This window comes from Pistacia vera, unplaced genomic scaffold (genome assembly GCF_008641045.1).
Source record: "Pistacia vera cultivar Batoury unplaced genomic scaffold, PisVer_v2 Contig344, whole genome shotgun sequence".
Lineage (NCBI taxonomy): Eukaryota > Viridiplantae > Streptophyta > Magnoliopsida > Sapindales > Anacardiaceae > Pistacia > Pistacia vera.
This window is the reverse complement of record NW_022196162.1, coordinates 2,431,464-2,444,851: the sequence shown is the minus strand read 5'-3', so window position 1 is coordinate 2,444,851 and position 13,388 is coordinate 2,431,464. Positions and strand designations below refer to the sequence as shown.

General features: G+C 36.0%; 1 protein-coding gene across 1 annotated transcript; it reads right to left on the bottom strand.

The window, feature by feature from the left end:
* Window positions 1-7,633: 7,633 nt before the first annotated feature.
* On the bottom strand, window positions 7,634-12,715 carry LOC116138847 (disease resistance-like protein DSC1). Its single transcript, XM_031424506.1, has 5 exons — window positions 12,234-12,715; window positions 10,528-11,623; window positions 10,075-10,377; window positions 8,452-9,468; window positions 7,634-8,351 (listed from the first exon to the last, which is right to left on the bottom strand). The coding sequence occupies exons 1-5, from the start codon at window positions 12,713-12,715 to the stop codon at window positions 7,791-7,793; spliced, it is 3,459 nt and encodes a 1,152-aa protein (XP_031280366.1). The 3' UTR covers window positions 7,634-7,790.
* Between the last annotated feature and the right edge of the window lie 673 nt (window positions 12,716-13,388).

Sequence of the window (13,388 nt, the reverse complement as noted above, 5' to 3'; positions counted from 1 at the left end):
CATTTTGATAGTGGTGAGCGGGAAACCAAAACGACGGGATTCAATCTAGGCCTTGATTTGCGACAAATCTCAGCCTCCATTCGTTGAGCAATCCTGACCGATCAAAATGTACAGGTGGGAACGATCTAGGAAGGCGATCAACCGTTGATCAAGCAATGAATACTGTTGGCACGTCTCTTCATTTTCGCGAGTAGCAACGCATGTCTTTTCGCTTCTGTGCTGTCACCAGTAGTATGGTCCACGCACGGTGAAAGTAACTACCAAAAGTTGATCGCATTATGCGACTTGTCAACTTCAAAATTACCCATGTACCCTTCATTTCAAATTTCAAATACAATGGCATTGCAACAAGAGGCTATTCTCAAACGTCGGGCGAAGCTAAGGTCGAGTGCTGAAGCTCGGATAGTCTCAACGACCTATGTCGAGTTACACTAGAAACAAAGAGTTCGATCTAAGTGGCCATCAAGCACTTCAGTCTCTCGAAGCTCAAACAACCTCTGAACACTGGGGGGCAAATGTTGTGTGTTGATTTTGCCAAGAGCTCGTATCTCGAAGCTTGTAGAAGATAGTTCAACCTAGAATCAGCTTACCTAGAATCGTTCGATTCAGAGTAAGCTCGACCCAGGTGAAGCTCGTCACAGCAATCAATCCAAACAACTATTTAATGAAATCAGAGATAAACTCTAATCTCGGAATTTCGGAAGGAATAAGATCAATACCACTGACACCGCAATCTCACGCACGATCATGAAATCACGGATTGCAAATCAATTCTAATTGCAATTTCGAACTTATCTCTCTCCATTAATTACAAATTTTGATAAAACCTCATCAAACAATGAGAGAGGCGTCACAAATTTATTCAGGCAAATTATTTGTTCTTGTAAGCCCTCAAAAGCAATAGGTAATAGTGGACGTCAGCTCAAGTTCTAACTTGCTGAACCCACTTTAAAATCCCTTTGGTTCTTTAGATTATGCATTATTACATTCAATCCTGGTTTCCTTAAATCACGACATATCAGTCCCATTCCATCAAGGTCTTTCGTTCTCTCGGTTGGTGCAATTTTCATATCAACAAATTTGACCATATATTTAGATATTAAATTATACTAGAATATATTAATAACGTAAAATTAATTACAAAGTGAGTCTATTGAAAATTAGTTTGATCTCGAGTCTAGTTTATATTATTTTCCATTGGTTCTTATCTATTTTTTATAGTTAATCCTTTAATTTTATGATTTTTCAGTTTACTCCTTATTTGTGTTTTCCAAGAAAAAAGAAAAGAACAAATCAAATCTTATGCGAAAATGCCATCTGAAACTTTTGTGTTAGAAGAAGATGGAGAGAAATTGTTGTTGAAATAGAGAATACATAGCTCAATAAAGAGTGAGTTAAATTGTTGCAACAATTCATTTTTCGTACGACTACAAGAGCTAATGTTCCATGTATTTATTTTAATTATTGGATTAATGGGATGGTTGTTACCCAGGTTGAAAAATATAGTTCTTCAGCATATCACATATGTTAGTATAATTAGTATCTTATAATATCCCTAGAATATTGTTAATTATATACATTAGTATCTTATAATACCCTTGAATATTTGATTTTTCCTGTAATTATGCTAGGTTAGAATATTTCCATATATTTATTTCCTTATTAACTTTGGCCTTCTCCACTATATATAGAGGCCTCCTTTGTATAGTTGAGACGCACAGAATATACAATCATATGATTCCTCAAAGCTCTCTTTATTTCAACATGGTATCGAGCGACTACTCTAATCTTCCTGTCTGTGCAGCCGTTTCATTGATATTTCCTTCCGCACCAACCTTGGCTTTCCTTACACTGACAGTCAGATTTTCGTGGTTTTCATCCGATTTTCTCCCTTTTTTTTTTTTTTTTTTTTTATCAAATCTTATCATAAACGGAGTCTTGAGAATTTTATCGGTGTTTCTGTGTCAAGATTCTTCCGATCCGCTTCCGCACGTGCCTCCTGAATATTCTGCATGCGCCACAAATCTCTAGCAGACAACTTCAAGCCTATTACAGCCAACTTCAAGCCCAATCCAAGTAAGCCTTCCTTTCCAGCCCATTTGGTTCAAAGTCCAGCCCAGGTCCACTCGTTGACTCGTTGACCGTTGACCAAAAAAAAAAAAAAAACAGTATGTCTCCCTCCTCGCCCACCCTTGATACCATTGTTGGTCCTATTAATACCATTTTAAATGGCTCAAATTATAATATGTGGGCTCAAAATATGGAAGTATTTCTTAGAGGACGAAAATTATGGATTTATGTTTCTGGTGATATTTTTGCCCTCAAGCAACAAGATGGTGAGAGTCTTGATAAGTTTGCATGTCGGCTTAAAGATTGGCATAGTATTCATTATAAAATATTGTCTTGGTTTATCAATACTTCTGTTCCATCCATCAATAGCCTAATTCCCAAGCTTGGTAATGCTAAAGCTGCTTGGGATTTTCTTGCTAAACGATACAACTGCACTCATGATGCTTCGTTGTAGTTCCAGCTTGAGACTAAGCTTTATCAGATGCGTCAGGAATCAGGTCAATCCATTGCTGATTTTTATTCTCAAGTTAATAATCTTTGGGAACAGTTGTCTGCTGCAGATCCTCAACTCAAATGTTCTGATGACATTTCGTTGTTTGCAACCTACCGTGATCGTCGTAAGTTTATGCATTTTATGATGGCACTTCGTGAGGATTTTGAATCTACTTAGGCCTCTCTTTTGCATCGCACACCTCTTCCCACTCTTGAGGCTGTAGTTACTGAACTTATTTCCGAAGAAAATCGTCATTCAACCATGAAGATGCAAACTCCAGATTCAGTTGTTGCTACCATCCCTAAGACTACCTTTGGATCTTCTCCAGCCTCGAGTCGTTTTCCTTCTCAATCCTCAAAGACTGTCTTCTGCAAATACCGCAAACGTCTATGTCACTCTTTTACAGAATGTCAAAAATTGTAGAACAAAAATTAGTCTCGGGCCCCCTTGTTGCAAGCTGCTGTCGTGGCTCCAACTGCTCCTTCTGCTCTTGAGTCTGCTACTAAGCCTTCTTTAGTGTCCACTATTCTCACTACTACTGACATTGAGGCATTAATTCATCAGGTTTTATCCCAGTCTTCTAGTGCTTTTTCTGTCCCCTCAGGTACATCTCCTTGGATTTTTGATTCCACCATTTTTTCACAAAAATCTACTTTGTCACCCAATCCTATCATATATACTGCTGATGGTTCTCATTTGTCTGTTAGTCATATTGGGTCCATTTCCTCCCCTACCTTATCTGTAGACAACACCTATCTTATTCCCAAGTTATCCTTAAATCTTCTTTCAGTTGGTCAACTTTGTGAATTAGGTCTTCAACTTACCTTTTCTAATGCTGGTGTTGATGTGCAGGATTCACAGACAGGTAAACTCATTGGGATAGGCCGTAAGATTGGACATCTGTTTGAGCTTGCTTCTTTGCAGCTTCTATCCCATCTGTCTCGCTCCATTGTTGCTCCCGCCATCTCTTCCCAATTATGGCATTCTCGGTTGGGTCATGCCTCTATACCTCGTGTTCGTCTTTTGGCCTCCCAAGGTCACCTAGGTTCTATAGGTTTTGAGTCTTTTGATTGTGTTTCCTGTCAACTTGNAACAAGCTCAGATCGATGATGTAACAAGTACAACCATGTATAACGAGAATAATCATCAACAAAGATAACAAAATAACGAGATCCCCCCTTAGTAGGAATGGGTGCAAGACCCCAAATATCAGAGTGAATCAAATCAAAAGGTGCAGTAAAAAAAGAGTCACTTATATTAAAAGGTAAATGAGTTTATTTGCCAAGTTGACAGGAAACACAATCAAAAGACTCAAAACCTATAGAACTTAGGTGATCTTGGGAGGCCAAAAGACGAACACGAGGTATAGAGGCATGACCCAACCGAGAATGCCATAATTGGGAAGAGCTCTTTTACTTTCTGCTTATTTACCTGAAAAGTTTTGGGGTCAAGCTGCTCTGACTACTGTGTACATAATCAATCGGGTACCCTTACCTATACTTCACAACAAATCTCCTTATGAGTTTCTCTATGGTATGGTTCCTAACTATTCATTACTTCGTGTCTTTGGTTGTGCCTGTTTTGCTACTCTTCCTCCTCATGAAGGGACCAAACTTGAACTCCGTTCTCAGTTATGCTGTTTTCTTGGTTATGGCTTAATTAAAAAAGGTTATCATTGTTATGATCCTATCTCCAAACGTCTTCGAGTCTCTCATCATGTGGAGTTTTGGGAACACAAACCATTTACTAGCATATCCACGTTCTCCCCTTCCTCCTCTAACAACTCACTCATATTCAATGATCCCTCTATTGCTCTATTTTCTGACTCTTCTACAGAGATTCCAAGCTCCTTAGATAGTTCTTCCACCGCTGCACCCAATCTAGTTGATGCGTTTGATGGACCACCTGCCACACCACCCATTCCTCCATCTTCTCCACTCCCTGAACCTCATCGTTCCAGTCGGGTAAGTGTTCCTCCTACTCATCTTCGTGATTATCACTGTTGCCACCCTCCATGAACCTCACAATTATCGTGAGGCTCATACTGACCCTCTTTGGTAGCAAGCTATGTTTGATGAATTGAATGCTCTTGTCAAAACACATACTTGGGATCTGGTGGACTTGCCTCATGGTAAAACTGTAGTGGGATGCAAGTGGATTTATAAAATCAAGACTTGAGCAGATGGATCAGTTGAACGCTACAAGGCTCGACTTGTTGCTAAGGGGTTCACCCAAGAGTATGGGATTGACTATGAGGAGACTTTTGTTCCTGTTGCTAGACTTACCTCTGTCAGATCTTTACTTGCAATTGCTGCGGTCCGGCGTTGGGAACTTTTTCAAATGGATGTTGAAAACACCTTCCTTAATGGTGATCTTACTTAAGAAGTTTACATGTAGCCTCCACCTGGCTATAAGCATCTTCCAAATAAAGTTTGTCGTCTTCGTCGTGCACTTTATGGGCTCAAACAGGCTCCTTGAGCTTGGTTTGAGAAATTTCAGTCAGTGGTTTCTCAACAAGGCTTTCTTTCTAGCCCATATGATTATGCACTCTTTCTTCGCACTATTGGGGCATGTACTATCCTTCTTCTTCTCTATGTAGATGATATGATTATTACTAGTGATGATATTGGTGGTATTCGAGATCTTCAAACTTTTCTTAGTCAGAGTTTTGAGATGAAGGATTTGGGACATCTTAACCACTTCTTAGGCCTTGAAGTTACTTCAAATCAGGATGGTTATTATCTCACTTAAGCAAAATATGCCTCTGATTTACTTTCCAAAGTTGGTTGACAGACAGCAAGATAGCCACGAGTCCACTTGAGTATAATACTAAGCTTCTAGCCATTGACAGTTCTCCACTTGCAGATGTAACTCTTTATCAACAGTTAGTTGGCAGTCTCATTTATCTTACTGTCACCAGGCCTAAAATTTCATATGTTGTTCATCTGGTCAGTCAGTTTATGAGTGCACCTCGATCTACCCATTTTGCTGCGGTTCTTCGAATTCTACGCTACATCAAGGGTACTATGTTTCATGGTCTTCACTTCTCATCCGATTCCTCTCTAGAGCTACGGGCCTATTCTGATGCAGATTGGGCTGGTGGTCCTACTGATCGTCACTCCACCACTGGTTATTGTTTCTTACTTGGTACTTCTTTGATTTCCTGACGTAGTAAGAAACAATCTGTTGTTGCCCGTTCTAGCACTGAGGCTGAGTATCGCGTTCATGTTGATACGACATCTGAACTTTTGTGGTTATGCTAGCTTCTGAAAGATATGTGTGATCCTCAATCAATAAGTTCTCCTCTTCACTATGATAATCGTAGTGCCATCCAGATTGCGCATAATGATGTGTTTCAGGAGCGTACTAAACATATTGAGATTGATTGTCACTTCATCCGCCATCATCTTCAGCAAGGTGTCCTCCAATTACATTCAGTTTCTTCTGAAGATAATCTTGCTGATATTTTCACGAAATCCCATCCACCTGGTCGACTTGGTGATCTTGTTTCCAAACTTCAGTTGACTTCGCCACCAAGAGTTTGAGGGGAGATGTTAGTATATATTAGTGTCTTATAATATCCCTAGAATATTGTTAGTATATATACATTAGTATCTTATAATATCCCTAGAATATTTGATTTTTCCTGTAATTATGCTAGGTTAGAATCTTTACATATATTGTATTTCCTTATTAAACATATATTGTATTTCCTTATTAACTTTGGCCTTCTCCACTATATATAGAGGCCTCCTTTGTATAGTTAAGACACACAGAAATATAAAATCATATGATTCCTCAAAGCTCTCTTTATTTCAACAACATAGAGATCAATTTGAATAAGTCTTTGATTAAAGAGAATTGAATATAGAGTTGTTCATGTACGAAATTCAAGTACAAATTCCCTCCACTTTGGAGAGAATGATATGGTCAGTGCAATTGATTTTTATCAATGAGGTGAAAATGCTCTTACGGATATTTTAATTGTAATTATTATGTAGTATTATTTTATTATTATGAGTTTAGGGAATGATGTGGAATACATTGCAAATGATTTTTATGAGAATCAACTAGTTTTGTTTATTCAATATTCCAGATATTTATAGAATGAATGCTTTATTGAATTATTCGTTATTTTTTCGGGTATTCTCAAAATCAATAGAATTTGTGACGAGTAATACTATTCATCCCAAATTTTATATTTTAGGTATCATTATATGAACATTGTCATACTATTCAATGCATCATCATTTTATTTACATGTCAATATACATATAAGGATATATCTAGAGGTGGGCAGGGACCGGTCCCAAGCAGGCCCAGGCCTGGGCCCGTTTGGGACTGGTCCCAAATGGGACCAGTCACTCATGGGCTTGGAACAGGTCCGAGGCCCATGAGAAAAATTAGGACCCGGACTAGGCCTTAGGCCTCATAGGGACTGGTCCCATGGGCCCAGGACCGGTCCCATGGGTTTGGATAATTTTTTTTCCCCCCGTCAATTTTTTTTATATTTTGAGGGCAAAACGAAATTTTATAGGGGGTTTTTAGTATATTTTAGGGGTAAAATTTATAAATTTTATAAAAAATTTTAGACCGGGAAGATTTTTTTTTTTATAAATTTTGTAAAATTTTATTTTAGCCTTCGTAATTTATATTTATTTTAAAATTAACAGGGGGTTTTATGTGATTTGGCAAGGGACTATATTAAAAAAATACAAAAAATTTTGGTCCTAGGCCTGGGCCTTGGAGGAGGGCCCAGTGGAGAGCCCAGGACCTCCTCCTTAGGTCTGGTCCAGTTTTGGGACCAAGCCTCCTAGGTCTGGTCCTCTCAAGGACCGATCCTAGGTCTGGGTTTTGGAGCAGATATATCATTTGAGATATGAAATTTGGGAAGAATAATATTATTGATTTATGATTCACTCGTTATCCTCACTGTGCCACATCAGATTACCTTAAACCAATCAAGATTATTTTATCACAAAGAAACCAGACAGTTATAACAGAGGAGGGGGGTACAACTTGGAGCTTGTTCCTTTCACGTAGAGATAGAAAATAAATCAGGATCCAACTCATATCACAAGATTATGGAAAGGAACACTTTTCCTCGTCAATTCAATCAAATTTCAAGAAATAAATATCAAATTATTCTTTATAGTAAGACGTAATTATGATACAATGAGATATAATTAAAGACATCATTGGGCTTGCTCTTGTGCATAATTTATTTTTAGTTGTAGACTTTCAACCTCTTGGAGGGCGGTGGGGCATCTTCCTCTTCAGTATCAAAGTTAAAACTTTCGGTTCCACTTGATTCCCCAAAATCTTGGGCATACAATAAATGCATGCCACATTTTTTCACCTCACATTCAAAATCCTCAACAAGGAATTCAAAGGTTGCTTTATCAATGTCATGCAACTCAACATAGCAGTCATCTATCGCTTTCCATACATCCCGTGGCTCCCAAGTAAGGAATACATGATCTGATTTGACATAGTCAGGCGATCCACCATAAAACATGTCCCAAGCATACAAATGACCAAAGATGGTTTTCAACTCTCCATCTTTTGTTTTGGTCTTGCACTCACAACGAACATAGAAATCCTTGCCAACAATGTGATGGTCTGGAAATGATAATACAACACACATAGCAAATCCAAGAAAGTTTTCACTGATCCAACCTGGTGGCAGCTCGAGAGTTATAGAAGATCTTGTGCTTTGAAAGTTGAACCACTCTGGAATGTCATTTCCAGGGAAACAAATAGTCGCTCTGACGGCTTGATAAAATTCCTACACGGACAAAATCATCACTTGTAAGATAGTTTTAACTTTGTATGTGAAAAAAATAAATAAATCAACATCATGTAAAAGGAGGAAGTGAAAAGAGAACCTTGAAATGAATTTTTGCTAGAGCATCTTTCACATTTTCTCCGAGCGCCTTCAAATCCAATTTGAAACAATTGGCAAGGTTAACTTTCTGTTCACTCGATAAAGGTGAGAACAAAAATGATAAATCTGGTAATAGTTCTAATGAGGGGCAGCTATGTACTTGCATATCTAGAACCCTTGGAAGCTCAGGTAAAGATTGAAGCGTTTCGCAGAAGCTTAACTCCAGAAATGACAGATTAGAAAGGTCTATGATGCTCTCTGGTATGCTCTCAAAATTGTTTCTGGCTAGATATAACTCTTCCAAAGAGGATAGCCAATACAAATTGTCAGGTAACTTTGTGATTTGGCAATCAGTTAGATCTAGAATTCTTAGAGAACGCATACCTAACAAAGGAGGCAATTCCAAACCCACCAACTCTTGACCCTTACATCCCCATAAGTACAATCCAAGAAGTTTGTTCAAATGCACAATGGATGATGGTAATTTTATTATGGCAGTTTCCACAGCTTTGAGTTCTGACAGAGCTTCTAAACTTCCTATTTCATCAGGTAATTTTTCAAGCTTTGAGCAACAAGAAAGAGTAAGATATTTAAGAGATTTCAACTTACAAATGTTGTTTGGAAGACTTTCAAGCCTTAAACAATTTTCAAGATCTAATATCTCTAGTCTTGATGGATGTTGGATTACGGGTAATTCTTTTATAGCAGTTCCATCCAGATATAAGCTTTCCACATTGCATGAGATAGTTGGAGCAGTCTTGAGATTTGAGCAACCAGAGAAAATAACATCTCTTAGAGCTTTTGAATGAAGGCTAGTTGGAAGACTGTCAAGACTTTTGCAATTTTTTAAATTTAGGATAACAAGCTTCTTGAGATTCTGGATAGAGGAAGTCATCTCAAGTAAACTTGTACAACCATCTAGAATCAATCTCTGAAGATCGGGGGCTTTAGAGAGATTTGGGAGCTTCTTTAAGTTCTTTGAGTAACTAAGGTTGAAATGTTTCAACTTAGCAAGATGCTGTAAGAAAACAAGCAAATGATCATCTCAAATTAGCATCTTTCTAGACTAAGGCTTGTTTGATTTCAACACTTAACAATAAAAACAATTGAAGTGATTTTCTCGTTTATTTTTTAGTTTAAAGACTAGATCACTAATTCTAATAAGTAAAAAAAAATCTTTGTTTTTCTCTTAAGTGTAAAAGGAAATATATAAAAGTCATATTTAACTATAAAAATACATATTTCTCATTTAATCTAATTTCATATCTTTGTCCATATTCTTCTACTTCTCGCGAATTACAGTAATATAATTAATAGTTAAATAATATAATTCCTAAAATTAAGCAATTTTTTTTTTTTATATAATTAACCTTAAAAATATTATAGTTTATATATATATATATAACCTTAAAAATATTATAGTCAACATAAGGACATGTTAGTAAAATAAAAATTGGAAACTTTTATTTAGACATCATTAATTTAAAAATAAACGTATCACATATCTTTACACTATTAAGTATTAGATGTAACTTAAATTTTATTAAAGTATTAAACGAAAAAATCAAACAACCCCTAGGAATTTTTGAAAAGAAAAATATTGCTATGAAAAATCAAGATATACCTGAACACCATTCCATAGTTGTTGAACATTGCTGCGAGGCATGTCAAGTGCAACAAGATTCTCTCGATAAAAATTTGATGGCAATGATTTCATTGCATATCCATCCCAATAGAGATACCTTAGCTCAGTGAAAATAGAGCCAAGACCTTGGAAATTATGCACCTTAATATTTCTCTCTTGGTAATTGGAGTTGTATAGTTTCAAGAATCTCAGGTTATGCATCTTTGTGAAGACACGACTCTTTAAGTGCATATTATTTATTTTAGACATGTCCAAGCATATACCCTGAATTGCTTTTGTTCCCTAATAATAAAGACAACACAAGTTAAGTACCATTAATTTCTAGAATCTTATGTTAATTGTCTAACAAAAAAATTTGTAATTTTGCAGCTAATATTTTCTTCTAGCTAAATCTCACTTAATAAAATAAATAATAATGGCCTCAGCTCTCACCGTATTTTTTGTCAAGACATGGTAGATATCTTTATGATTCCACAATCGACTACATTTACCAGGATCATTAACAGATTCCTGTCGAACGATTTCTCTACCCATTTCTTGAAGGAGGTCATGCATTGTAATCATGTATTTTGATATATTTATGAGAGACTTATCAATGAGAACCCTCATTCCAATTTGTGCAGAAAAACCACTGGCGTCCAAGATTTCTTTTACAAGGCAGCTATCCCACCCTTTAAAGAAACATGCAATATCCAAAAATATATTCTTCTCTTCATCATCTAGTCCATTGTAACTTATTTTTAGAACCTTTTGGATATTCTTATGAGGAATGTTTTCCATTTTAACCACTGCACTTTCCCAATCTATTTTCCCTCTACCAAGTAGAAGGGAACCTAGAACCCTAAGAGCCAACGGAACACCTTTAGCATATGTTACTACCCTATTTGATAGTTTTGTATAACCTACCAAGGGATGGTTTTGTCTAAAGGCATATCGACAAAAAAGCTTTAGAGCATCATCATTAGATAATCCCGAAACTTTATGTATTTGATTCACTCCGCAATTCTGAAGCACTTGCTTATCCCTAGTAGTTATGATGACTCGACTTCCTAAATTCAAGCATTTAAGATCTCCGATTAATCCTGAAATTTGCTCTGAGCACATCACATCATCAAAAACAATCAAAACTTTCTTAGCACGAAGCCTAGATTTTATAAAATTATTACCTATATTAGGAGTACCAATGCATATATTCTTATCCTCTAATATAGTTGAAAGAAGTTCTTGCCGCAAGTGAGATAGTCCATTAGGATTCTCCAACTCTTCCCTAACATTTTCAGCAAAGTATGAACTTTCAAAATGACATGAGATTTTATTGAATATGGCAGCAGCAATTGTTGTTTTACCTATACCGCCAATGCCCCAAATTCCTATAACACGAACTTCATTTAATCCAATGCATAACAATGATTCGATTTTCTCAATGCTTGATTTTACCCCAACCAAATCATTATTATCATCAGGAGACATATCATTCAGCCTCTTCAAAATGTCTTGGACGATTTTCTCTATAAGAAGAGATTCATGCCTAAATGAAAAGAAGAAACAACAACATATAACGAAAAATCATTAGTCAAAAAGATAGAAAACATAATTTCAATTCCATTAACCACGTTCATTCCTCCATTCTTGAACATGGGAAATTTCACAATATAATCTCTCTGTCTTACATGTTACTAATTAAAAATAATTTAGATAAATAAAAATGGTAAGAATTACTAATAAATGGATTATAAGATATGATAAAGAGTATTTTCTTACTTAAAGTATGTTAACAACATAATTTGGATTGATGATCGAATGCAATCTAATTATGCTCGACTTTGCAAATCCTTGGAGAATATTTAATAATTGAAGTACCTCTTAAATCAATGTTGAAAACATTTAACAATAAATGAAAAAAAAATAAAAAATTATGCTACTCAATGAAATTGTCAACTGAATAAATTCACTGCTTATGCTTAAAGTTAAAATTGGGAATAAAGATATTCATAATAAAAATAAATCGGTAATTGCCCCTTCAATTAAAGTTAAAAGTTGGTACGAGGTAAAATCAACTATGCAGATATTTCATAAACTTATTGACAAAAGTGATCAAATCCGCAGAAACTGTAAGTTTTATATTTATAGAAATTTACCGAATAACATTTGAATCCCAGCCAGATAAGTTGGCTGCTTCCCTCAAAGCAATCTTCCATTGTTGTACCATCTCTAAGCTCTCCTTAAACCGCTCGACAAGCTCAGCAAATGCATCTCCAAAATTTCCAGTTTGATTCCTTACATGTGAAGGATCTACGTTATAGAAAACGGGTATTACAATTTGACCATACACTTTCTTGCATTCAAGGATCTTTACAAGTTCTTGAAGGCACCATTTGGAAGCTGCATAGCCTTTTGAGAAAATTATAACCGAAATCTTTGATTCTTCGATTGCTTTGAAAAGTGAAAGGGAGATTTCTTCTCCTCTTATAAGCTGGTTGTCGATGTAAGTTGTGACCTTTTTCGAACACAATGCTCCGTAGAGATGACTAGTAAAACTTTCACGAGTATCCTCACCTCTAAAACTAAGAAAAACATGATAGTTCATGTCAGGAACACCTGTAGAAGAAGAAGAATTCATCCTGCTTGGACAATTGGATACTCTTGGCTCTCTCTCTATGAACCATTTCCTTGAAGATTCCCTTTTTCATTGGAATAAGAGATTCCTTGAATCGAATGGCTGATTTTTGTTGACTTTGACTAAACATAGGAAGAGCATGTGAAATTTCCAATCTTCAGCAAGAAAATCTCTAGTGAGATTTTACCTGTCTATTTAAGTTGAATTTTATGTTAGATTTTAGCTACACAAAGCATTATATTACTGCCAATTAGAGGAATACAACTGGAGAATTTTTGGTGGAATAAATATACCATGTAATCCTTTCGAGTCAACATAGTAAACACTATTTTTTTAATCTCTCATAGAGCCTTACAGCTCATTCCTAAAGATCCTTTCAAAAGTGACTAGTCTATGATCATATTGATTAATCAGTTTTATTTTGTTTATTTCTTTCAAAAAATCACAATCGTTTTTTGAAAATCTTGTTCTTATGAGTTTAACTGAGGCGGACCAAGGAAACTCCTGTTGTAGATGTACATTTAAATGCTGCTGCAACACAAAAGTGATGTAAGGTGGCAAAGTTACTGTTAGTTTTTTTACGGTTATTGTTTAGTTTTGTTAAGTTTTTTAAGCGGTTGTTTTGCAGTTTTTTTTGTATTCTCTGTAACTTTAAATGATTCCTAGTGTGAGTGTA

Excerpts from the sequence above, each read along its gene's own strand:
- LOC116138847 (XM_031424506.1), bottom strand. The coding sequence starts at position 12,715 with ATGAATTCTTCTTCTTCTACAGGTGTTCCTGACATGAACTATCATGTT. Across the intron at positions 9,469-10,074 it reads AACTATGGAATGGTGTTCAG|CATCTTGCTAAGTTGAAACA; the intron begins GTATATCTTGAT and ends GTTTTCTTACAG. Across the intron at positions 8,352-8,451 it reads TAGCAAAAATTCATTTCAAG|GAATTTTATCAAGCCGTCAG; the intron begins GTTCTCTTTTCA and ends TTGTCCGTGTAG.